The sequence below is a fragment of the Onychomys torridus genome, chromosome 11, assembly GCF_903995425.1.
Source record: "Onychomys torridus chromosome 11, mOncTor1.1, whole genome shotgun sequence".
NCBI classification, from domain to species: domain Eukaryota; kingdom Metazoa; phylum Chordata; class Mammalia; order Rodentia; family Cricetidae; genus Onychomys; species Onychomys torridus.
Window position 1 is genome coordinate 20,632,544 of NC_050453.1, and position 25,656 is coordinate 20,658,199.

The window sequence follows — 25,656 nt, forward strand, 5'->3', positions numbered from 1 at the left end:
TGTGGAGTGGAGTGTGCCTATAATCCCAGTGTACAGGTAGTGTGGAGATAGGAATAGTGAACAGAGATCAATCAGTGCTAGTTTTGTGAGACACCCTTGTAGCACAATTCCTAATTGGTCTTAATAATACAAACCCAGAGTCAGATATCAGGGTAGAAGCTGAAAGACCAGAGAAGCAGAGCATCTAGCCTCCTCTAGGAATCCTCAGACTGAAAAGGGGCAAGCTCCTGTCTCCACTCCAACTTCTCACTTCCTCTCTCCACCCAGCCATATCACTTCCTGTTTCCTCCCCCCACGTTCTGGGAATAAAGGCATTTGCCACCACTGCCTGGCCTCTATGGCTAGCTGTGCACTCTGATCTCCAGGCAAGCTTTATTTGTTAGAGCACAAATGAAATATCACCACAGACCCTGTCATAAAAAAAGGTGGGAATCTATTGAGGAAGACACATATCAATGACCTCTGCTCTCAAATATACCTACATTTGCATAGAATCATGTACTTGAACACACACACACATACACACACAAGCACAAAGAAACAAAATATAATATTTGAAGCAGAAGAATGGGAAAATTAAATTAAATAAAAATAAAACCTTTAATTAGTTTAGGATAAAGAGTTTGCAAATAAGGCCAAAATAGTTCTACCCCTCTAATTATGCATCTTTGCAAAGGATATTTCCTGTGTTTATTTCTGTATTAGACTGAACATAGCAGCCAATACAATATTGCTGTAAAAAAAGAAATAGAAGAAAAGGAAAGGAAATGGCAGAAAATAAAGTGTCATTATTTTCAGCAGCATTCATGAAGGAAACCCTTTAAAAACAATCACTAACTGGTACATTACTAAGAAAGTTCAGTAAGTTTGTAGTCTATAATAAATAACAGAAACAGAATAGTTTTTTGAATACTATGTACATTCAAATATCATAAATATAATTGATAAAATACAGTCCCAAATAAGGTCCCTAGGAATCCATCTACCAAAAAGTCAAGACCTTAACAAGATGCTAACACCTTTTAGACAGACATGAACACATGTTCATGTGTTTAGAGTCTTAAACATATGCACTCTGCTCTGTGTTCACAGGATGAAAGCATGGATACTATAAAGATGTCGGTTCTCCCCAGAATGATCTATATAGATATTTATATAACTATGTCCAAATCCTAGTAAGGGACTTGACATTGTGATTCTAAAATTTTGCAGAGAGCTAAATTACTAAGATAGACCATTCATGTTAAGCCTTTCCTCATTTCCTGATCTCATGGAGACTACAGCAAATAAAGCAGCAACAAGCTTGACGTGAGAAAAAAAAGATGGCGAAAACCCTGATAGTGTAGAGAAAGCCATGCGAACAGCATGCATGAAAGAGAGGAAACTGCTTATTCAGAGAGGAAAGATGGCATGTACCTCATGTGGTACCAAACAACTAACATCATAGGACAAAAAGCCAGATTTGTATCACAGACGACAGATGAAAAAAAAAAATTAGATAAATTGACAGATTAAAACATGAAAGCAAAACTATAAAAATAAGAGCCTATATCTGCCCAAATGTGTAATAACACTCTCTCCTCCCTCCCTCCCTCTCTCTCTCTCTCTCTCTCTCTCTCTCTCTCTCTCTCTCTCTCTCTCTCTCTCTCTCTCTGTGTGTGTGTGTGTGTGTTTTGCATGCATGTGTTTGTAAGTACATTTGCCTGGATAGGCATGCATGAAGCTAGGTTGATGTCTGGTGACTACTTCAATATCATCACCACATTATTTTTTGACACATGGTCTCTCAATGAACCTAGAGTTTGCAGACTGGCTAGACTGGAAAGCCAATAAGCTCTATGGATCTTCCAGTCTGTACTGGCTCCCAGTATTGGGGTTCCATATTCACACCCTAATTTTTGTGTCAGTCCTCGAGTTTCAAATTCAACTTCTCATGATAGCCAAGGAAGTACTTTACCTACTGAACTATCTCCCCAGTCCCCAGGTAGAACATTTTTAAAGGCAAAATTACATATTATCAAGGAACAGGTTAGTACATGTCCCAACAAAGAATCCAACAATGTCATTTACCAGTAATCATCAGAAATAGGGCAGGACAAACTTCAATGCAGAAGTATTTGCAAAAACATCACTGGTCAAGTTTATACCCTAATTACACAAAGATTTCCCAATATCATGATAGTAAAATGAAAGGCATATCAATAGAAAGTTTATAAAACCTTTCTAAAAGGTTCAGAAAGCCATATCATCAAAGAGACAGCCACTGTAAACATATCAAACACATATGAAGAGAACATCATTTTATAAGACATACTAGGATTTTGAAAAAAAATGAAGCTAAGAAACAAGTGTTGGCAAAATTTGAAACAATAAGTACAATGCATGTCTAATTGTGAATAGAGGATGATAATAGCTTTGCATCTCATGATATACCTGACTTTGACACTGGATGCATGTTTATTTAAAAGTTGCACCACCCATTTACTGTGAAATGAAGGACAGGAAAAGTTTTCCCTCTTGGAAAATCACTGAAGTGGACACACCATTCACATAACTCTAAGGAACATGGGTAGGGCAGAAGAACTTAGGAGCTGGCATTGGGAAGGCAGCCATTCCTCCATGAGAAAGAGGTCCTATTGGCTCTTTGTTATGTGTCAGATGCTAAAGTTACAGCTTGGAACACACTGCAGAGATGTGAGAGATGTGTACTATGACTTGTTGGAAGGAACACCCAAAGAGAAAGAGGCAGGAGGCACTTGTGATAGGCTCTCAGATAGAATGAATTCCTTCTCGGTCCTCCTTGACTCTGATTAATTCTCATCCAGAGTGGCAGGAGGAGTGATTGAGGCTGTTGGAAATATAACCCTCAGAGAGAAGTGGAGACACAAGCTATGCTTTTTATAAGAGTTGCCTCCAATTTGTGCTTCTGTATGCTGAGAATTTTCAGAAAGGCACATGGAAATATAAAATGGAAAAATCATGTGTTGATATATTATGGGGAATAGCTTTGTCTATCTGCATGCATTTCACTATTAGCAAAGCATTACCTCCTTTTTAGCTCTGCTAATGGTGAGCTTCTGAGTGTAACTATCCTACCCAAATACTCTAGTCTAGGCTGGCTTGAAGCTCACAGTACAGTCCAAGATGACCCCTGGGGTGTGGCTAAGAGGAGCCCCCTTAAGACCCAACGTGCATACAAGCTTGGCTCTCACTATCCTTGATCTCTTGTGGTCCTAGAGGCTGGATTGTAGACCAAGCCAGATTTCTCTGCTGGATTGCACCTCATCTCTCCCAGATCCTGAAACCGACACCTTACTGGCTATAAGTTACCCCAGAAATAAATTTCTTTTGATTAGTAGATAAATTACATGGAATTGCCTCATTAATTATAGCGATAGTCCACCATCTAATTATTGTGTGATTTCAGAAGTCAGCAAGTTTTCTGAATCAGGCATGGTGGCTCAGCTCTGTAATCCCAGTAGTGAGGAGGTTGAAGCAGGAGGATTATTGGAAGTTCAGGGTCATCTTGGACTGTACCGTGAGCTTCAGGCCAGCCTAGACTAAAGTGAGACACTGTCTGAAAAAAACGAACAACAAAACCCAAAGTAATAATAATGAAGCTCTCTAAATTTTCATTTCAGTATTATCAAATGGAGACCATCATGCCTGCTCAGACTACTCTAAGGAAACTTAAAATAAAGTATTTAGCATAAAAAATTATTAAGGCCCAATGATTAATTATTGTCATACTAATTAAAAACTAACAGATTAAAAGACATTATGCTTTCTTTTCAAATGGTCAATAATAGATTATTTTAAACATCCATTTATTTTTCATTACTGAAAAGAATTCCCATCTGATGCTTAAAAGCAAAAAGGAAGAAAAGAAATAAAAGCAACCCCATTAAACTCTTTCTGACTGTGGAGCCCTGCTTATATGGTAGACAGTAAGTAACATTTCTGATAGAAAAGCCTCAGTGCTGGTGGACTGCCCGGGACCTGGCACAGTTAATAACCCTGCTTTCAGCATCTCTTCATTCTCATGTATAGTATTACCAATACCAAGGATTGTATATTTAAGACTTGTGGTTTCAACACCCTTCTAATTATAAGCATGTGACTACAGATTTATGCGTTTTCATCTTGATTCAACTCACAGGAATTGTTCAGCTTCAATTCGCTATGCTTAGGTTAAGGGGAGAAGTATTTGTGAAACACAGGAGATACGGGCAGTTTGTGAAAAATCCCATTTGCTATTTTTTTTTTATTTATGAAAGGACAGTAGAGACTTCATTTACTAGCATGAAGAGAACCCTACACCCACTTTATTAAATTTTAAAGTACACATGAATCAAAATATGAGTAAAAACCAGTGAAGGCCAACAAAAGGAAACCAAGCTCTGATTTGATTTCCAGATAATATATGTACATCCAGGCAACCTAATACATCTGAGATCCACCATAGCTGGGCAATATTGCAGGGGTTGTTTTGTGGACAGTTTGTCCAAAGTATAGCTTAGATTCAGAAATCAAGAAGGTTGGATGGTGAGAAGAAGGAAGAGTGTGTTGAGTTCTGAGGAAATACGAAATTGTAAAATTTCTCAGCAAACTCAATTATCTTACATTTTTATGCTATAACAAAAAACTAAATTCATAAAAGGAATGTTTAAAAACTAACAAATAGCCGGGCGGTGGTGGCTCATGCCTTTAATCCCAGCACTCGGGAGGCAGAGCCAGGCGGATTTCTGTGAGTCGAGGCCAGCCTGGTCTACCAAGGGAGTTCCAGGAAAGGTGCAAAGCTACACAGAGAAACCCTGTCTCAGAAAAAAAGAGAAAAAAAAAAAAACTAACAAATAAATCCTGATCAGATATATAGGTATTAAGAATTAATTTTCTTAATCATATGTGCCCAAAACAAAGCCATCAAAGATGACATAAAATTCAGACAATATAAATTATCTTAACTTTGATTAAGTAGTTGAGTCAAACAATTAACGTGTATCATTAGAGCTGTCCCATGGTACTATCTGAAATTGTTGCATAGCAATTCCATTCTGCTTCCCCACTTGTTTTAAATGTTAAAGCTTACAAATTTGCTTTCGGCTCATATGAATCCAAAAAATATGGTCCATCCAGTGACCTTGGTAGAACTTCCTACTTACAGTCCTATATGTCAGTCAATACAATTGCATGTGGACAAAGAATCGTTCACTTCTTGAAATTCTTCCCAACTCAGGCTTCAGTTGCAAGAGAGCTTGTTATTTTTCTTTCCTGTCTGAAGACTAACACCTATGGGAGTTTCCTTTCCTCTGCCCATTATCTTAGAATACTATTCATGGATCTGTTTTGTTCTTGTCCCGGGTGATCAAAACTACTCAATAATCTCCTTGCTAATGATGCCTAAATTTCAATTGCAGAACTCTATGCTGAATCCAACGCATATCCACACGCCCTCTGGGTATGCACACTTGTTTACTTACATATAGGTATCCACATCCACTCAAATTTTTCCCTACCCCCACTGAGGACCAATCCCTAAAGATGTGCAAGTCCAAACATTACAATATCTGATATCATTGCTCAAAAAGTCAGATTTTGGGATCATTTCAGAGTATAGCCTTTTAAAATCTGAAACTTGAAAAAAATCAACACCAATATTTCAAATTCTAACAAATGGAAAAACTGGAACACTTCTTGTCCTATACACTTTGGATGAGTGGCATTCAAAGTGAATTTATCTCCTCTGTGTCATTGATCAATGATACTTTGTCTCTTAAGTCTGAACTCTTGGTACATATCTATCATCTTTGTCCATGTGCTTCTCTCTTATGATATCCAGACAATTCTATTCTGTCTCCAACACCATCACTTCATCAGTACACAGTTCCTCATTTCTCTTATCATGTACCATGACAGTTGTATCAGGAGCATCCTTTTTCAAAGACCAATCTGCCTTCACAAAGTTGGATCCCTGAAGCTTTCTCAGCCTTATCATTCATTGCTCCCTTCCATATGATGTGAATTCTGATTTGCTCCTGAGTCCCACCCCTTCTCTTTTGCATTTCCCCTTCTTTGTCTTCAATTCTCCAATCCACTTATCATTCCTCTAATAATAAGACATCATAGTGACTAAAAAGATCTATAGTCTACATAGGTATATTTTTGGGGTCCTTCTTAGAGTATTCTGCTCTGTAAGACAATAGATTCCTTGACTTAGAGAAGGGGTATTTGATCTACATCTCATGTGGAAGGATCTGCCTTGAATGCGACAGGGTTTCCCTTTGACTGTAGTGGGAGGAAAGCAGAACATGAATTCAGATGGGCTGCCACTGTGGCCCTAATTATGTGTGGGAATTCCAAATCGAGGTGGCTAGAATGCTAGAGTCAAGTGCTAGGAAGGAAGTCCGTGCAGGCTTAAGAGGAGATGAGATGAACAGTTTCAGAAGTCTAGAAACCTAAGTTTGCAAAGGAAACCTTACAACATTGACCCATAGAAACCGATTTCAAGAGTTTGAGGGCATGAATTTAAGGAGATACTAGATACCTCGTAAGGACTATCTCACATTCCCATTCACTACTACAGAAGAAACATAAAACAACAACAACAAAACTGGTCTGGAGGAAGATTGTTGGACTCAGGGTTGGTGAGCAAGACATGTAGCTGGGCTGGGACCATTCTCTAGGAACACAGGAGATGCGAAGCAAAGCTGCTGTCAGTGGCACTTCTAATTTTAAGAAAGGAACAAGAAATGCAGTGGTAGAGAGTAAGTGTTGTAATGAATCCAAAGCTGGGCAGAGGTCAGAAGATGATTAGGGTGAATCTACACTCAATGTTCCTGATCACAGAAGAACTAGCACCTTCACAAACCATGAATGCCTTGAAGCAGCAGACACCAGCCCTCTCCAGCTGCCTATTTGAGAGTAGACATGAGAGACATTTCCAAGAAAGAGATGTTGAAATGGAGACCATGAAATTTTGGCTTGAGTTTCAAGTAGGAAGGCAGGGAGGGAAAAACTGGATGGATAAGTGGGTTTTGGGATGAGATGAAATCCACAAAGATTGTTAGAATGTGATCCACAGACCACACAATAGCTGGATTATAAGGATAAGAGCTGTTTCTGTTAGACTGTAGAGCTAATGCAATAGAACGCTTGGCCAGCATTAGACATGGTCTGTCTTTTGAACTGTTCAAGAGATTTTTACATTAGAGAATTAGCCACATTTAAACAGACTCTGGATATATAAAATATGAATATTCTCCTGTGGTTAACCTAGGCAAGGGCTGGAATGACAAAGCTATGTTATTATTGATAAAAGCCTAAGTATAAGCAAAGATATGGCATATGCTAGCAAGGTAGCATTTTATATAGTTATAACTTTGATTTTAGAATTTGGCCTTGATACCTAGAAGAAATAAAGAGACCCCAAATTCTGCCTTATAAAAAATTATCTTAAGAGAAATATCTTGACATCCATCATTCTTACTATGTGTCACTAAATACAGGCTCAAGAGCCTGAATGAATAAAGATGATCATTCATTTTTTACATTTTTGACACATTTGATCAATGTGAGTTTTCCCAAAGCATTTTCATTGTTGTCTATGTTACCATTTGTCTTTATGACAATGTGGAATGTAGGAACCACTTAGCCACATACCTTTCACATTCACTACTACAATAAATAGCTGAAAGAATGCCAGACACATTGAATTTTTGTGGCTGGGGATTGAACTCAGAGGCTCAAACATATTTAGCATGTACTCACCCACTGAACAATATCCTCTGATCCCTTAATTTTTTTTTAATAATGAACAAATAATCATATAACATTTGGACTGGACCAGAGATAATAAAAAGACAATATAAAACACCACAAGAAAAAACAAAGAAAGGCTTATCCTGTTTAACCTAATGACAAAAGGTGATGCCTGCCATGGTCTAAATATTTTATTATCATTATAAAACTGCATTTATTTAACACAGAAGTGTACAACTTCTAATAACTTGGCTTCATAAGAAACAAATTAAAAGATCTTCTTGAATTGTCAATAAAATGTAGAGAGATAATTATCTACTTAGCATGACTGGGAAATTCTGTCTTTCCCCATGTGTAAACTACTAAACAAATCCTACAGGCCTCTCTCTATGCCTTGTATCATAGATGTTTACCAAACCCTCTGTGTTTTGGAAACCTAATTCCTAAATTTCCACTGGCTTGTACTTGGTTTTTATTCATGATTTTTAATGACTAAGGAAGGTTCACTCATTAAAAACATAATCTCAATTTTGGTCTATAAAATACAAATTAACAATATTAGATAATAAATCATATAAAATGTGATAACATTAGATACAATAAATTGGGCATAATTTATAACAGAGATATACTAGGTGTAACAAATGTATGTAATAAATGTAAATAAAATGTGTGCTCTTGCTTACATTTTACATATGAAATCTGTCAAAATGCCTGCCTTTGTCTTAGATAAACCCTGTATTAAGAACTTCCTACTTCTTGGGTGGGGGTGGTGCATGCTTTTAGTCCCAGCATGTGGGAGGGCAGAGGCTGGTGGATCTCTGACTTCAAGGCCAACCTGCTCTACAGAGTGAGGTCAAGGATAGCCAGGATAAGCCATAAAGGATTACTGGATACTTTTACCTATATAATCTTGCACAATCATATATCATCTTTTGTAAGTGACACATTGATAATCTCAAAATTCTACCAGGTGGAAAAAACACTAAGGGAATGGTTCTCTGATGTCAAACCACAAGGCTATGATTTTGGTGGAAGAATGCTTTAGGAATGAGAGAGATTTCTGCCTTCATTCATATAGAATCTGAGAATGATAATCACTTTGATTCATAAATCTCAACAGTGTTCTCTTTCAATCTCCATGATTACCTTAGGAGTAGTATTTTTCCATCTAAAGGAAGTGGTACTTATGTTGATTAAATTGTGGCATGACCCATTCCTTATAAATCATCACCAGTGACATTTGACCAAACTTTGAAAGCCATAGTCAACTACAGAGAAAACAGACCCAGTCTTCACAGTGTTATTTGGCCTCTCTCTCATGCCACGTTTGCCTCTAGGAGAATTCCTCAAGAAGCAAAATCTTTCCCAGAGCATGGCATGATATAAATCTGATCTTCAGAAGAGATGGTGCATTCCAAGGCTGAAATGTTTTGAGTAGTAAATGCTTTGATATAATAGTAAGTTTCAATGACTTCAAACAGTGAGGAAAAAAAAAAAGTTTATTTAGTATCTTCTGAATTTTTCCATCACACTTATTGTCTTCAGAATGGAGGGAGCATCAGTGAGATAATATTTATAGTTTTTAAGCTCTCTGAAAAAAATATTAATTATGTAGTGGTATTAATTCGCCCCATAAAAATAGCAGATGGTGTCCCGAAGATTTAAAGACTCCGATGGACTTTGTACTTTGGGTACAATGTTTTGACAAAGGAAATAAATACCAGATTGTACTGAGGTCACAAGCAGAGTTAAAATGTAAGAGAATGGGTTATTGATGTAGCTCAATGGTAGAGCATTTGTCTAACTACATGCAAGGACCTCAGTTCAATCTGCATCATTGAAAACAACAACAACATCAGCAAAAAGCAACTAAAAAGAGAAAAACACATGCCACAAAATAATCTTGAAAACAAAAGCACAAAGATATAATATCTTTAGAATACCTACTATTTAATAGTTCACAAAACACCTTCCAAAAACAATGAAGACTAGTCCCAGGATAGCACAGTTAGCAAATTGTTAGCTTCTTGTGTCTGCCATGGGATAACCCAAGTCTTGTTAGTTTGGATATTGGGGGGTGGGGTGTTGTTTTTTTAAATAATGCCACAATAATCTTGTTTAAACTTGCACTGAACCAGATGCCTGCTACACCTCTGCCTAAGGAGGGATGAAACATCTCTGCAGTTTACCTTGACTAATGAACTGCTCCATGTTTTCCTTGAAAGGCTGCATGTGCTCTTCAGAGGAGACCTGGTACACTTTACCCGCTTCCACCTCACAGGCTGAAATGAAGAGAGCAAGACCATTTTTAGAGCATCACTTTGTTGAGGGCACATTGCACATTTTAGAAAGCATAAGAGCGAGTGCTGGAAAACCCTTCAACCACTTTCATTGACATGTGTTGTGTATCCACACTGGAACAGTCTTCACAGATACATATTATATATCCCATCAACGAACAACAAACAGACATTCCTAAGAAAGTATGTACCCAGAACTACTACCTCTAAATTGATCTGCTGGACAAGTGACTTAGACCTTAGGTCTTCAGTTCCTTCATGTGCAAAATGGTTAGGACACCAGAGCCTATCTCAGTGCAGTTCCAGGGCCAGAACCTGTTAAGAGCTGTGAGCTGTTGCAGTAATGCCCAGTAGACAGGACAGCAATAAGTAAACACTTGTTCTATCATGCAAGTCTATCTCTAATTACTGTCAAAATTTCTGACACATAAAAAAGAGGTGGTGACCTTAGCAGGACAGTCAGTGTGACAAGGTACTTACTTGTGCCAGCACTAGGTACTTTTTACCTATAATTTAGTCAAATGTTTCAAGTGAGGCAAGAAAGGGGACACTCCTAGACAACTGAGTATGTCAAGGTTTAAATATGGCCACAGGAAGAAAGAGCAGACTCCTAAGTAAAGTTCTGAGCTGACACTAAAGTTTGTTCTCTCTTTCCATTCTGCAGCCTCATAAATACCTCAGGACAGACCCAGGTGGAGATACGAGTCATTTCTAAGGAAGTTTCTGAAGACATGCCTGCCACTATGGAAAGGAGTACTCTAACTCAGTAAGGGATCTGAAGTTGAAAACTGCACCCTTGAATATAAATACCAGCCAGATCCGTGCTGGAAAACTGGCCATTAGTCTCTTAAACTGAGGGTCTTCCTATAAAACCATGTTTCATTTCAATGAAGTCACCTGCCTGTGTGTGTGTGTGTGTGTGTGTGGGTGCATCACTGTCAGAACTACTCAGAACCTGCTTGGTGAAGGGAATGGGTCAGATAAGGAGAGAGGCTGTAGCTATCTGCCTTGGATTTTATTATTGATAGCAGCCCCGTGAAGACACAAACACTTTTTGTTTGTTTGTTTGTTCTACTGTACTGAGGTTTGAACCCAGGGTCTTGTACAAGATAGGCTAGCCATGTACTGAGATATACCCACAGCCCTCTTTTGAGTCGTTATTTTGAGAGGAGGTCTCACTACGTTGCTCATGTCTGCCTTGAACTCACTCTGCAGCCCACGCCAGTCTTAAACTTAAGATCCAATAATCTCTAGACTAGTTGAGACAATAGGTTTATGTCAGCCAGCTTCATGTCTTCTTTGAAATGTCTGTAGATGATTCTAAGTACATACTCGATCATATCATACTTTCAAGAACTTCTAATATAAGTCAGACTGTGAATAGGAAAGCAACACAGCTATTGCTTAGAAAAAAAAATGAGGCCCAATTTATTAGTGTCACCCCTTAATATTTCAACCAATTATTCCTAGCAGGGTCAAATGAAAAGATTCTAAAAAGACTTTAAGCAGCTTTGAACTGTTAAGCAATCTCTTCATCATTCTCAAACCTCGCTTGACTGCCTTCCTGCAGGCAGAGTTCAGCTCCATATACTGTAACAGCCAGGAACAAGATAAAAATGCTTCTATTCACAGGGAGCTGTTTATTCTAAACCAGTCAGTCTTTAACATTTCTTCCATGAGAAGAGTTAAAGCCTATCACACCAGTGTATAGTGGTTTAGGGCAGCATGGAAGAAAAAAATAATCCAGCCTCTTCCCTTGTCTGAGAGGCAAGGAGGATGAAGATTTGACTAAATAGAATAGGACAGGCTTGGTGGCCTACAATTCCACTTGGGAGGTAGAGACAGGATGATCAGCAGTTCAAAGTCATCCTCGGCTATGTAACAACATTAAGAGCAGCCTGAGCTACATACATAAGACACTGTCCAAAAATCAAAGCAAAATAACATTAGAAAATAGGATAACCTTGGTTTCATTCATGGAGTCTATTGTGTTCAGAGATGTACAATGTCATAACAGTTCCCTGACAGTAGGAAGTGTCGGAAATTCATTTCACAGGGCTGTTGTCTTTGGGGAAGGGGAAGAGTTCATTATCAGCAAAGCAGAGCCAGCCATCATGGGCTGACTGTGGCAAATTCTTAGAATGTTTTCACTCAGCAAGTGTGACAGAATAGAACATTTAACAAATAAGAAAATGAAAAATGTGGGCCAGGGAGCTGGCTCGGTGTGTAAAGACCTTGCCACACAAGCCTGATGACCAGAGTCAAAACCCACATAAAGCGTAGTACAAGAGCAATTACCTGGGAACCTGGTATTTCTGTGGTGAGGTGGGAAACAGAAACCAGTGAATCCACAAACCTCATGCGCCTGCTGGCCTGACATCCACAGCAGCTACCAACAATGTAGACGTGCTTCCAGGAAGGTAGGGAATCCAAACCCAGGGCATTCTCTGACCTCCATAAGTATGCCAAGACATGTGTGTACCAGCATTAACATATGCAAATATGCAATGTACACAGATAAATATCACACACACACACACACACACATATTGTGCATACACACATACAAGAAAATATTGTATTACTTTGTCTTTAGATTACTTTATATTTAAATTTTTTCATTTAATTTCTAAGTAACCTTACCACACTCTTATGAACTATCTTCTTAGTATAAGGTAAACAAAATTATGTTTTCCTCTGTTTAATCTATCTTTTACCTTGAGTCATAGAATTCCCTGTACACAAGGAGAATTGAGCACAAATGGAGATCTAGAAAACACATGAAACATGCTTGGCCAATGTCTTGGAGTTTTGAGTGGGGTCCACTCACACCTTGGTCAGGAGCCCTTTGCTCATCCAGCTGCTCTAGCCATCAGAACTGACATCTAAGTATGAAGCACATTTCTCTCTATAGTCAGACTTCAATGGAATATGCCTGGAGGTTGCTTTTAAATATTACAAGTGTTCAGAAAACAACAACAACAACAACTTGTGCCATTAAAAGCAAAAAAGAAGTACAGGTCTTTAATGGGTGATGGAGTTCTAGTCTCCAAAGGTAGGCTTGTTTTCTGCTCTCACCCACCTTTCTCCATTTATTTCCTGCACTCTATCTCTCTAGTATGTACATAGGTGGAATATTAATTATAATTAATCCACATGTCTAGATGATTAATTCTATCCTGTGGCCACAGTGAACTTCTTGTTAATCTGTAAAATGCCATAGTTACTCAATTTCTCCATATTACATATTTGCCTGACATATCCTCAGCCCTTATGATCAGTTACTGGTCCTTGTACCTACCTAAACATTTCCAGTTTGGGGGTCAATTGTCACTCTAAAACAAGAGGGCCAATCTTTTTTTCAACTTCACATGTCCCTTCTTTATAGAACATGTTCATAGCCAGGCGGTGGTGGCGCACGCCTTTAATCCCAGTACTCGGGAGGCAGAGACAGGCAGATCTCTGTGAATTCGAGGCCAGCCTGGGCTACCAAATGAGTTCCAGGAAAGGTGCAAAGCTACAGAGAGAAACCCTGACTCAAAAAACAAACAAACAAACAAACAAAAAAAGGTTCATGATACAGGATAAAAGCAAGGATTTGGATGAAATAAATGAATATTCAAGTCTAGTTTAACTACCAAATATGGAAATTGTTCTCTTAAGTCAGCTGTTCTCAACCTTCCTAATGTTGTGGCCCTTTGATACAGTTCATCATGTTGTGATGACCTACAACCATAAAATTGTTGTGCTGCTACTTCATGACTGTAATTTTGCTACTGTTATGAATTGTGATGTAAATATCTGATATTCAGGATATGACTCACAGGTTGAGAACCACAGTCTAAGGTATCTGACTCCTAAGAAGGAGTTGAACCTGAAGAGCTAAGCTCTGAGATATCTGTCAGGCAGCCTGGAAAAGATGGCAGTTAGCGATAATAGAGCCTCACATTTGTTTAGATGTGTATCTTTGTCTCTGATTATGGTTCCTATTGCCTAAGGCCAAGAGTGTCCCCCTAGGTATGCACTGCTTAAGGTATAAAGGACCAAGAACTTTACATAAAGGAAAGTGTTATCAACTATACTCATGATTATGAATTTCTTTAATCTGAACACACTCCAGTGGTAGATGGCACAATACTACACAGGATACCAAAGCCCAAATTCCAGCTCTCAAAGCTCTTCCTTGTGAGATAAAAAGTATTCTATTATTTGTGGAGAGTTTGTTCAAAAGGAAGGAATTGCTGGTACAACACATCATGGTATGGCTTAGAATTTAAAAAGTGGTGTGCATGTACTGTTCTCATGCATATTCTAACATTTAGTGCAGATAAGAATAATTTTAAGGCAGTTAACACACAAGGCATTGAGATATTTCTTTAAAACATTGTCTCCCATTCTATTCTTAGCCAAATATACCATATTTCACAACATATCATTCTGGCTCATACTTATCATTTTAAAAATTGGTATGTGACTGCAATTTTTAAAGAACACAAAACACTGCAATACAAACGTGAAGGGTCATTTAGAAACATTATTAAAATCAGGACAAAGATAGAGTTCTTGGAAAACTTAATTACAGTCAAATCCAAATATTAAAAGATTAGTCAGGAGGCTGTTGGCTTAACTGTGTCATTCCAATTGTGTTAACTTTTGTTTAATTTAATGACTTTGCTGAGCCAAAGAGATTTTGTGTGATGTTAAAGGATTGATATTGGGAAGTATGCATTAGGCTTCCCAACAAAGAAAAATATAGCCAGAGGGAAGGAGAAACAAAACTTCAGATATTTCATTATAAAATAGACTCCAACACAACAATTTCAAGTACAGAGCAGCATGCTGTGAGGCAGGGGAAACACCACCTTATCGCTGTCAGATTAACCACCAACATTTCTTGGCTCTCCCTGAAGCAGACCTAGATCATGAGAAATTTGGTTACTGTTTTAGGGAGTTGGGAGATTCCAGCCATAATTGACTCAAGTCTCCAAGTTCAATCAATGTTAATTACAGCCTACAACTACTGTTTCTCTTTGAGCTTCCAGAAAGTTACATTAATATCTACAACATACACAAAGGAGAACAAACACGTTGATTAGAAGGAAAACCCTAGACATTCTAACCTTCCAGAACCAAATAAATTGCCTCTCTTTCCCACAGAAGAGCTTCATCTATACATCATTATGGGAGAGAGAAAGAGAGAGAGAGAGAGAGAGAGAGAGAGAGAGAGAGAGAGAGATTGATTGATTGAGAGAGAGAGAGGAGGAGAGGAGTAGGGAACAAATTCTAAATTCTACTTCCAGAGACTTACAGGCAGTGAGATGCATACTGCTTCCTTTTTATAAATACAATAGTGAAAATTAAATACACACGCACACACACACACACACACACACACACACACACACACACACGCACACTTTAATTACACAGAGAGAGGAAGGAAGAAATTTAAGAAATATCTATGGGTTAAAATTAGCAGAACTAGGCCAGGGTTAGAATGCAAGTATGTAAGTGATCTTTCATGAGGAAACAAACTTCAGAATATACTGGGAAGACTCTTTGGAATATACCTGCGAGAGCTACATCTAAGCCATTTTGAAAATGATCTTCAAGGTTAAAGACACATACATAAAAATACAGAAAAGAATGGGGAGAAATGTACATGGAGTCAAAGGAGAGAAGAAGGAAGTCTAATTATCTGGAATTCAAGGCATCATCTAATTGCTCATTTGGAGTGGGCAGAAGATACAGAAAGAGATGGAACAAAGTCAAGGACTTGGTAGGCGACTTATGGCTTTTAACTTGGGGAAAGTTCAGTCTATTAAACATCTCAAAAATCAGTAGCAACTTTAACAAACTTGGAAACTATTTCATGAGTTCAAAGTGTTTTACTAGTGCACTGGTATTGATATCTAATGTATGCATGTCTAGTAAAAAGATAATTATAGGAGAAATGATTGGATGCCATTTATGGATTTGTAACTAGCATCTCTAGGCTACTTTTACTGTTTTATTAACTCATATGAATAAATGGAAGGCATTTTTATAATATGCAAAGGAGAAACAGCATGCCACAATATTCAGGAAGACAGACTGAGTTTTAACTACCCTTTATTACTTACCACTAGGAGACTTGGACTCATTCCTGAGTCTTGCTAGCCCTATTTTCCTCACCTGCAACATGGAAACAGCAGCTGTTTTGCCCAAGAGTTTCATGGTACAAGGTAAAGTGTAAGATGCACTGTGCTTTTGGCACTGTCTTAATGTGTGCTGAAATCCTATTTTACTTGCACAAATTATGTGTGACACTAACCTGTGTGAATGTCCAGCTTTTGGAACACTGCAGAAGTATTTCAGGTGCTCTTGGTAAATTGTGGGATGAACAAAAGCCATAAGCTATAACAGACATACACAAGATTGCTTGGTGTGAATGCATTCATATATATGTGTATTCATGTGCACACAGGTGCATGTGCACATAAGTGTGCATGTGTGGAAGCCACAGGGCAACCTTATGTGTTCCTCAGGAAGCATCTATCTTGTTTTTAGAGACAAAGTGTCTCAACCTGACATGGAACTCATCTGTTTGGCTAGGCTGTGTGTCCAAGGAGCCTCAAGAGTCCCCTCTCTGGTATTCAATGTTGCGATTCTATGCACATAGCAGCAGTTCCGGCTTTTTGTATGGATTCTGGGAATCAAACTCAGGTCCCCATTTTTGAATGTTGCAAGTTGTACATTATGTGATACTAAGAACACACTCAGTATAGTATAGAGGCAAAGAGCTAAGAAAGGGTAAAGAAGTACAAGGATCTTCAAGTTGACAACTTGTCATCTGTCATCTGAACCAAACCAGATGTGACAACTAACTGCAGACATCTTGAATACTGCTAAGCAACTCCCATAAATCCTGCCTTGATTATTTCCTTCTCTGTATTTTAGAAATAAGCAGCCTCATTGGTGAGGCTGTCTAGATGGCTTTCAAGATGGGAAGACAACATAAATGATTATAGATGGGTATAGGTGCTTGCCACCAAGTCCAATGACCTAAGTTTAACTCCCCAAACAGACATGATGGAAGGAGAAAATCAACATCTGAAAGTTGTCTCTGGTCCCCACATACACAATGTTATGGTCTCCACATACACAATATATAGGCCCATTCCCATGCACACAGACAGACAAACAGACACACACACATACTACACACACAACACACACACACACACACACAAACAAATGAGGAAACATATTCAAAAAAAGGATATAGTGTGGCTGACCTGTCTCCAAATGTTATAGATCCCTCCACTTTGAAGCTGAAAGCCATGCCACCAGGTAGGATCATGTTAAAATAATGAAAACAAGCAACTAAATGAATGTCAACTATGAAAATTATTGGTTTCCTATTTGTCTGCTTCCAAACCACCTTTCTATATCTGGCTCTTAGACAATGGTGTTAAGATTCTGCAAATACCTTTCCTCCTTATCAAATATCTAAGTGATAAGTTTCCACAGTGAAAGAGGGGAATAGGCTGGATAGAGGAGCATGGAAAGGGCTGATGGCTAGCCTCTAACAAGTTGCTCATCTTTACAATCAGACACTGGTGATTCCAGTGTCTACTATGTTTCCAGATACTCAAACCAGCATTAACACATTCCTCAAAAGTGTGTGTAGCCAGGCAGAGACTTGCCAGCCAGAATCCCAAACTTAGCTCTCAGGTGCTCAGTTGCATCTAGGAGATGACATTGTCCTGATACCTACAGGCCTATTTCCCCAGGGTCTGCTCCCCCAAGTCCTCAGGGCATCATCTGCAGCACAAATATCCCCTCTCTCTGAGGCTTAGGTCCAGCCCCATGGGGCACTCCCTCTAAAGGTGTGTGCTCTACACTAACTTCAACTTCTCTTGATTTCTAAAGTTCTATAGATGATAGCTGCTTCCTACATTACTTAGTCATTTTTGTACTGTTTGACCTTTCAATATGTGTTAACTTCTCTATATTTAATCACTTCTATTAAAGTAGTATGGCTTTGGTTTTCCTTAGATTACTCTGAAATAGTAAAAGCAATAAAAAAAAATGGATTATGTTTCTGTAAGACCTCAACAGCTTTCTGACACTGGTAGTTAATTTTATTTTTCTTATTTCCTTCTAAATAATATATGTTTGAATTGTTTAACCAAAATTTCTTCTCTTTCATATTAATCTTTTTACCTCCAAGAAGAGTATTATATCTTCTTCTTTAACATAGTTTATTCTTTTAATTAAATTTCTTACGTTCCTTAGCTATGTTTACTTTTGAATTTGGCAAGTTACATAATTTCTTCATAAAGAACAGAAAAGACTGAACAATCACACATTTTAAATTAGTGGAGCCCAGATTATTCAGTTTCAACTCTAAATCAAACATATTCCTGGATGGTTGCCCAGTTTTCTTTCTTCTCAAATAAGATTATTAACCCTGTCTTACACATAAAGTAACACATATAACATGTACATAAATATAAAGAATAATTAAATGAATACCCACATTTTCAATTACAACTTAAGAAATAAAACATAACCAATATTTTGAAAGAGGCCAGTGTATTCCCTAGTGACCCATTACCTTAGGCCCAGTGAATTCTGTTGCTTATACCCCTCCCTGCCTCTTTGCCCTAAGGAATTAATTGGTTGCTTATATATTTGAACTTTACAAGCTGAAATCAAAGGGCTTGGATTTTTCATATGCCTTGGTTTTTCTGAAGATTGATAAATGAGCTGGGTGGTGGTGGTACACATCTTTAATCCCCACCCCCACTCAAAACAAGATTGATAAATTATTTATGTTTTAGTAATACAACAAACACAGTTCAATAAGTTTTCTTCTTCAGTAGAATGTTCTTTGAAAGAAGATGTCAGATTTTGCTTGCTGGCTATCTTTTGAAATGCACTCATGGTGGGGTCGTGGGGGGCTTTGCTGTTCTGTGGTGATATGAATAAAGTTTGTTTGTGACTAGTGGGATCTATCTATGAGCCAGGTTGCCAGCTCAAAGACTTCTGCCACCCCAGGCTTATTGAGATTTTGACATAGTTTCTCCAGAGAATGCATTATTTGCCAAAGACACTGGGACACAAGTCATCATTTGGAGTAAAACTGTATTAAGAAAAAGTTACCAACAGCCAGAAGAAATCAAAACGGCTGAACAAAAGGCATTCCACTGAGCTAGGAAGCCTGACTCATCCTGAGAGGCTGGCATGGGAATCTTCAGGTTAGAAGAAAGACCCAAATCAATGGATGTCTTTACAGAAATGCTAAGATGAGTTTCAGGCCTTCTCCTAAAATGTCTAAGCCCTAATACATTGTTCCTCAGTTTCCTCAGAAATAAAAATCAAGACAGTATGCAGAAGCAAGAGGGCTAGAAGGTAGACAAGTGACTTTGTGAAGACAGAACATTTGTCATTAACAAAGAATCATATTATTAATTCAATTTTACCTCATGAATAGCAAAAGCTACTGAATATTGGCTGCAGAGTACTGTAATGGCTTAACCCTTTTTCTATATCTGATTAAAACAATACCCTCTTTAAAAAAAAGTGTAGACAGGCTATTTGAACTTCTTAAAGCAATCCTCAAATTTGATTGTGTAAAATAAATCATTTTGGGGGCTGGAGAGATGATTCAGCAGATTAGTGCACAGGCTGCTTTCCCAGAGGACCCAGGGTTGATTCCCAGCCCCTACATAGTAGCTCACAACCCCATGTCATTCCAACTCCAGAGGATCTGATACTCTCTTCTATCTTCCATGCATACTGGGCATTTATGTGGTACACAGACATGCATGCAGGCAAAAGATCTACACACATAAAATAAATATATAGTCTAAAAGAAAACTAAACAACAGTTTTTTCTAAGGCTACACAGATCAAAGTAGATATTGTTTTAAGCAATATAATTTCATCTAAAATAACCTCCTGTTTGACCTCAATTTAGTTACATGAATGTATGTCTACTTATACCCAAACCATTCTTAAAAGAGAGAAGTAACTTGAGGAATCACTAATATGAAAAACTGTATTTCTGATGATTCTTTATTCCTCAAAAATTGGACTTAAATTTTGATTAGATTTCTTTCCTTGTGCCCAAATCATCTTCTCTATGAAAATAATCAAAATTTGAAAAGTAAGGGATATTTTTTAACTCTCAGAATTTGACACCACCTTGAGCTAAGGTGATCTTACAAACAGCAGCAGCAGCAGCAACAGCAAACAGTGATATTGTTTTATGAACTTGTTCCCTTGTAAGCTTAGAGGCAAGCCATGCTTGTGTTCTTAACACAGTACCAAGCCTGTACTTCTCAAAATGTGCTCAGATGTATTATTCAACTGACCACAAAAGCCACCACACATTCTGTGGGGAAAAAAAGAAAGAAAAAAAAAAGGTGCTCTGTGGTAAAATAAACCAAAGAACTACTACAAATCCCTCTGCTGTAAAATACTGTGAATTCCTTTCCCAATTAAACTTAACGTTACAGTTTCTGTATTTTTTTTTCCTTTTTTTATTTATTATATTTGTGTTTTAATTTTACACATCAGCCATGGGTTCCCCTGTCCTCCCCCCTCCCGCTCCTGCCCCCTCCTTTCCCCATCCCCTCCCCTCCATTCCCATCTCCTCCAGGGCCAAGACTCCCCTGGGGATTCATTTAAACCTGGTGGATTCAGTACAGGCAGGTCCACTCCCCTCCTTCCAGGCTGAGCAAAGTGTCCCTGTGTAAGCCCAAGGTTCCAAAGAGCCAGCTCATGCACTAAGGACAGGTCTGGGTCCCACTGCCTGGGTGCCTCCCAAAGAGTTCAAGCTATTCAATTGTCTCAGTTATCCAGAGGGCCTGATCCAGTTGGGGGCTCCACAGCTTTTGGTTCATAATTGATGTGTTTCCATTAGTTTGGCTATTTGTCCCTGTGCTTTTCCAATCTTGGGCTCAACAATTCACACTCTTATAGACCCTCCTCTTTCTTGACAATTGGACTCCTGGAGCTCCACCTGGGGCCTGGCCGAGGATCTCTGCATCCACTTACATCAGTTATTCTGGTGATCAGATGGCCAAATACCCTAACGGTCCAGCTGGAACTCTCATCCAACAGTTTCTGTATTTATTTGGTCTGTATTTATTTGCCCTGTTATAGTTCGGACACGGCATGGTCCCCCAGAGATGCACGCATTGGAGGCTTAGTTTCTAGCCAGTCGTGTCATGAGGGTATTGCTCTCAGTCATGTTTTCATGACAGATGAGCTCATAGCTGAACGGGCTACCGACAGGTTGAAGGTCGTTGAAGGAAGTGATTTTCTGGGTACATATTTGGGAGTGTATATCTTGTCCCCAGAATCATGTTCTGTCTTCTATCCTTTTGGCTGCCATGAACTAAGGAGTTCTTGGGAGGCTCACTCACGTACTTCTCATTTCTATGACATTAAATTGATACAGCCCACAGACAAAGATGGGAGTTGCTAGGAAAGTGTTACCATTGTTGGTCAATGGTACCGGTCTTTCAATACATTCATAAACCCTCTATGTGAACCATGCCCCCTTCAAGGCTGCAAACATTTGCTTAATCTCCTATGTTTTTGTACATATTGCTAAGATGTTCCTCCAATATGTAGTTTTCTATAGCCAATACATTGCCCTAGGAAATAAATGCCCAGGAGATATAGTGAAAAGAGGCACTGACTACTCATCATTCAAGTCTATTACCTAACATTTGTGCTACGGGCTCTGAGACTAAATGAGATTCTGCTATTTTCATTGTTCCATATACATTTAATACCTATAAGTTCTAAAGGAAATCCATGTGTTGATGTGTCACATGTCTGTAATTATGTACATAAGTATATGGGTGAAGATCTCTGTGTAAGTGAAGGTGTATATATGTGGTGATGGTACATCTCTGTGCATGCATGTACATGTTTATGTGTGCACATGTATATGTTTGTGTAGGTGTGTATCTGAGTGCTCATATGCAAGTGTCTGCATGCTTGTATGTGTAACTTCATATTTACTAATAATATCATTCCTCTTAATAATCATCTGTAAATGATGAAATCCTAATGTTCAAGAACTGAACTGCTGATGGAAGCATGAAGTAGTTCCCAGCCTCTCCAGAAATGCCCATGGCACCACATCACCGTGTGTGTAAATTCGAACTAAGCAAAGCCATAATTTTTGAATTGTCATGAACACTATAATAGGAATCCTTTTGTAATACTTTAAGAATGAATTTATTTTTAAGCCTATTTTAGAAATGTATTTTTTGGAAAGTTTGTGTGTGTATACTATATATCTTGAACATATCCAGTCCTTACTCTCCTCTTTGCAATTCTTCCCAGAACCCCTCCCAACATCTCCCTCCCAATAACTTAAATGTATGGAGCCATAATTGTCCACAAGAACAAACTTGTTCTTAACGTAATTGTTATACTCAGATAAGGCAAAGCTCTCTTTCTTGGCCTTAATCAGTATGTACCTAGACATAAAGCTGGAATGGAAGACAACTAAGGGACAGAATTTTAGCCCTTCGAACAGGAGTTACCATATTTTTGCTCTTCGAACAGGAGCCACAGTATTTTTGCCCTTTTAAGAGGAGTTATTGTGGTTTGGGGTACTGACCACATCTCACTAACACCTAATGTGTACCATGCAAATATATAAGAACTTCAAGAAAAATGTTATATTTATTGAAATTTATCTCAATATATCTGTGACCAGACACAACTCCATAAATCTGGTGATAGATCAGACCCCCCCTTGGGTAAATGCATCTCCTATTTTGGGACTGAGTCTTTTCAAAACTAAATCTTTTTTTTTTTTTTTTTTTAATTTCTGTGCAGAAGTAACTAGCTCTTCCCCCCCCCCCAATTTGGTAACATAATAGCAAATGAAAATTATGGAGATATTTTATTTGTGCTGAAATGTGATGGTTTTTTTGAACGTTAATAAATAAAGTTTGCCTGGAGATCAGAGGTCATATTGAGCCATAAAGAGAAGTCAGGTGGTGGTGCCATACACCCTTAATCCAATCACATGGCAGGGAGAGTCTCTGTGTGTTCAAGGACACAGCCAAGCTTGGTGAATACACGCCTTTAATCCCAGTACCAACCATAGAGCCCTGGAGGTCTATATAGACAGGTAATGATGAGGAAGTGATGTGGCTGGGCTTAGAGCCAATGAGAAGGCAGAACAGCAAGGCAATACAAGCACAGGTTAGACAGGAAGAAGCTCTCTTGGGAAGCTATGGCAAGGTGGTAAGCTAAGCTTAGTTAGTGGTTATTGCTTTGATCTCTATGGTTTATACCTCTGTATTTGGCTCTGTGTTTCTTATTTAATAAGACTGTTTAGAAATTCGTCTACAGAAAATCCATGTCATCTTATTTGCTCTCCTGATTAAACTTAATATAATTCAAAAAGAAGTTAAAATAGATTCTCAAAACTATAACAATAAATGGTGCAAAAAGGGGGAAAAGGTGTTGTTTAGAAAAGTAAATTTGGAAGACTGTTATTTTGTGTGTATATGTTACTAGAAAAAGATATTTGAGGAATTGCAGATAATTACGAATCAAAACTGCATGATGTAAAGCTTTGTTATTCACAATACAACAGTTAACACACATGTGCCATTCAATCTACTATGCACAGGAACATGCTTTGTTTTTACAAATGTTCACAAATCACAGAGTTTTGGGCAAGTGTATCAAAGGAGAGCAGACAAGAACTATTTATCTTTCAACAATGACAGGGGTTTTGTCCAACCATGATATGGAGACTATCCAAAGAGTCTTGGCTACAAAATAAAAACAAGACGTGAACTTGTTCCCGATGGAATGACTGTTACTCAAAAGGCTAAGATATAATTGGATAACTGAATTTTCAATGCCCAACTTTTTGAAGCAACAAAAAATAAAAACATTGGCAGATTTTTCTTTTGCTATACATAGAAAGATCGGCTCCATGCAGCTTCTGTGTAACTGCCTTATTTTAAAAACCCCTTAAAAGTCTACCTTCTCTCATTCACATTATACATTTAAAAAAAAAAAAAAAAGTAAGTTCAAGGTCACACATTACCTTTCAGGTCTTTCTTTAGTTTTCTGAGATCTTTCTGGAAATCTTCAAACTTCATCTGTGAGGCCTGGAAGAGTTCCTGAGGTTCCGCCAGAGGGAAGACACACTGCTCCTTGCCAGCGTCCTAATTAACAGACAGGATTTTAGAACTCATCCGTGGGAGAGATAAAATCATGAGACATAGAAGTGGCAGCAACTCCAACAAAACAGCTGGAAAAATACAACGGAATCACCCCACTGGGAAGAATGGGCCATCAGGATGGCTCAGTGAGCAAGGGTGCTTGCTCTGCCCTCAGCTAGGACCTGAGTTCAAACCTATGGCACCCATGAAAGAAGTAAATCATGGCGGCATGAGCCTGTAACCTCAGCATTGCAGGGTCAGGTAGAAATAAGATGATCTGAGACCTCCCTGGCCAGCTAATGAGCCCAGCTGAAATGGCAAGCTTCCTGGACACTGAGAGACTCTGTGTCAGGGAAATGAGATGGAGAGCATAGAAGAAGGGGCCACAAGTCTTGCTCTGGCCTCTGGATCTGCAAGCTTGCACGAACATACTCATATGTATGCACTGTACGCATGCGTACATGCAAGAAAAAGAAAATCAAAATGGAGTGGTATGTAAAATTGGTCTTACCTCATCAAAATTTCGAAGATAATAGGAAACAATATATGACAAGAGGCTTCTGCTGTTGTCCTAGGCAGAAAGATCACAGTAAGTAACACATGTTCAAAAATGATTCTGTATTATTAAGTTTACAGTGTAAATTAAATTGCAGGGAATGTACATATAAACTTGAGAATATTCTGAGTAGTCTCGGTCATTGTCTCTAAAGGGCTGGATGACAGATTTTTTTTCTTTTAGTGTAAGTGACAAGAGAAAGCATCACTGTTTAAGGGAGAAGCTCAAAGGTAAACAGGTTGCTGTTTTTATTCCTCGCCATCAGAAATTTAATTCAATATTTTATCTTTTATTTAATGTATTTATTTTGAATTTGCTTAATACTTTTGTTCTTTTAAAATTTATGTATGTGTTTTGCCTGCATGTATGTGTGTGTACTACATGTGTGCCCGGTGCCCAGACACCAGGAGAGGGCATTGGATTCCCAGGAACAGGAGTTACAGGGGGTTGGGAGCCTGGGAGAGCTGGGAACAGAACTTGGCTCCTCAAAGGAAGAACAAGTGATCTTTGATGTTGACTAATCTCTCCAGGCCAGCAGTTAGGTTTTCAAATATCACCATAATGAGATAAATAAATATTGCTTGTAATTCTATATAAATGATCTAGTGGGTACTGCCATAATAAATAATTCTTGATTTTGGCAGAAATTCATTAGCACGTAGACCAGAGAAATGGACAAATATTTCAGGTAAGTGAAAACTTCTACAATGCCAAAGTAATTTACAATTTGTTATATTAAGAACTGAGATTGAGGAATTAATACTTATGCTACTATTACTAAGAAAATGTATATACCATTTGAAAATGTAAAATTAGTTTATATTCTATATTCTTT

General features: G+C 38.2%; 1 protein-coding gene across 1 annotated transcript in view; it reads right to left on the reverse strand.

Moving 5' to 3' along the window:
• The window catches only part of Fmn2 (formin 2), a 351,969-nt gene that overhangs the window by 92,381 nt on the left and 233,932 nt on the right, over nt 1-25,656 (reverse strand). The window contains exons 12-14 of the mRNA XM_036202265.1: nt 24,777-24,836; nt 24,148-24,268; nt 9,951-10,043 (exon numbers count right to left, since the gene is read on the reverse strand). Coding sequence (XP_036058158.1) covers nt 9,951-10,043; nt 24,148-24,268; nt 24,777-24,836 — 274 coding nt within the window. The remainder of the gene's footprint in view (nt 1-9,950; nt 10,044-24,147; nt 24,269-24,776; nt 24,837-25,656) is intronic.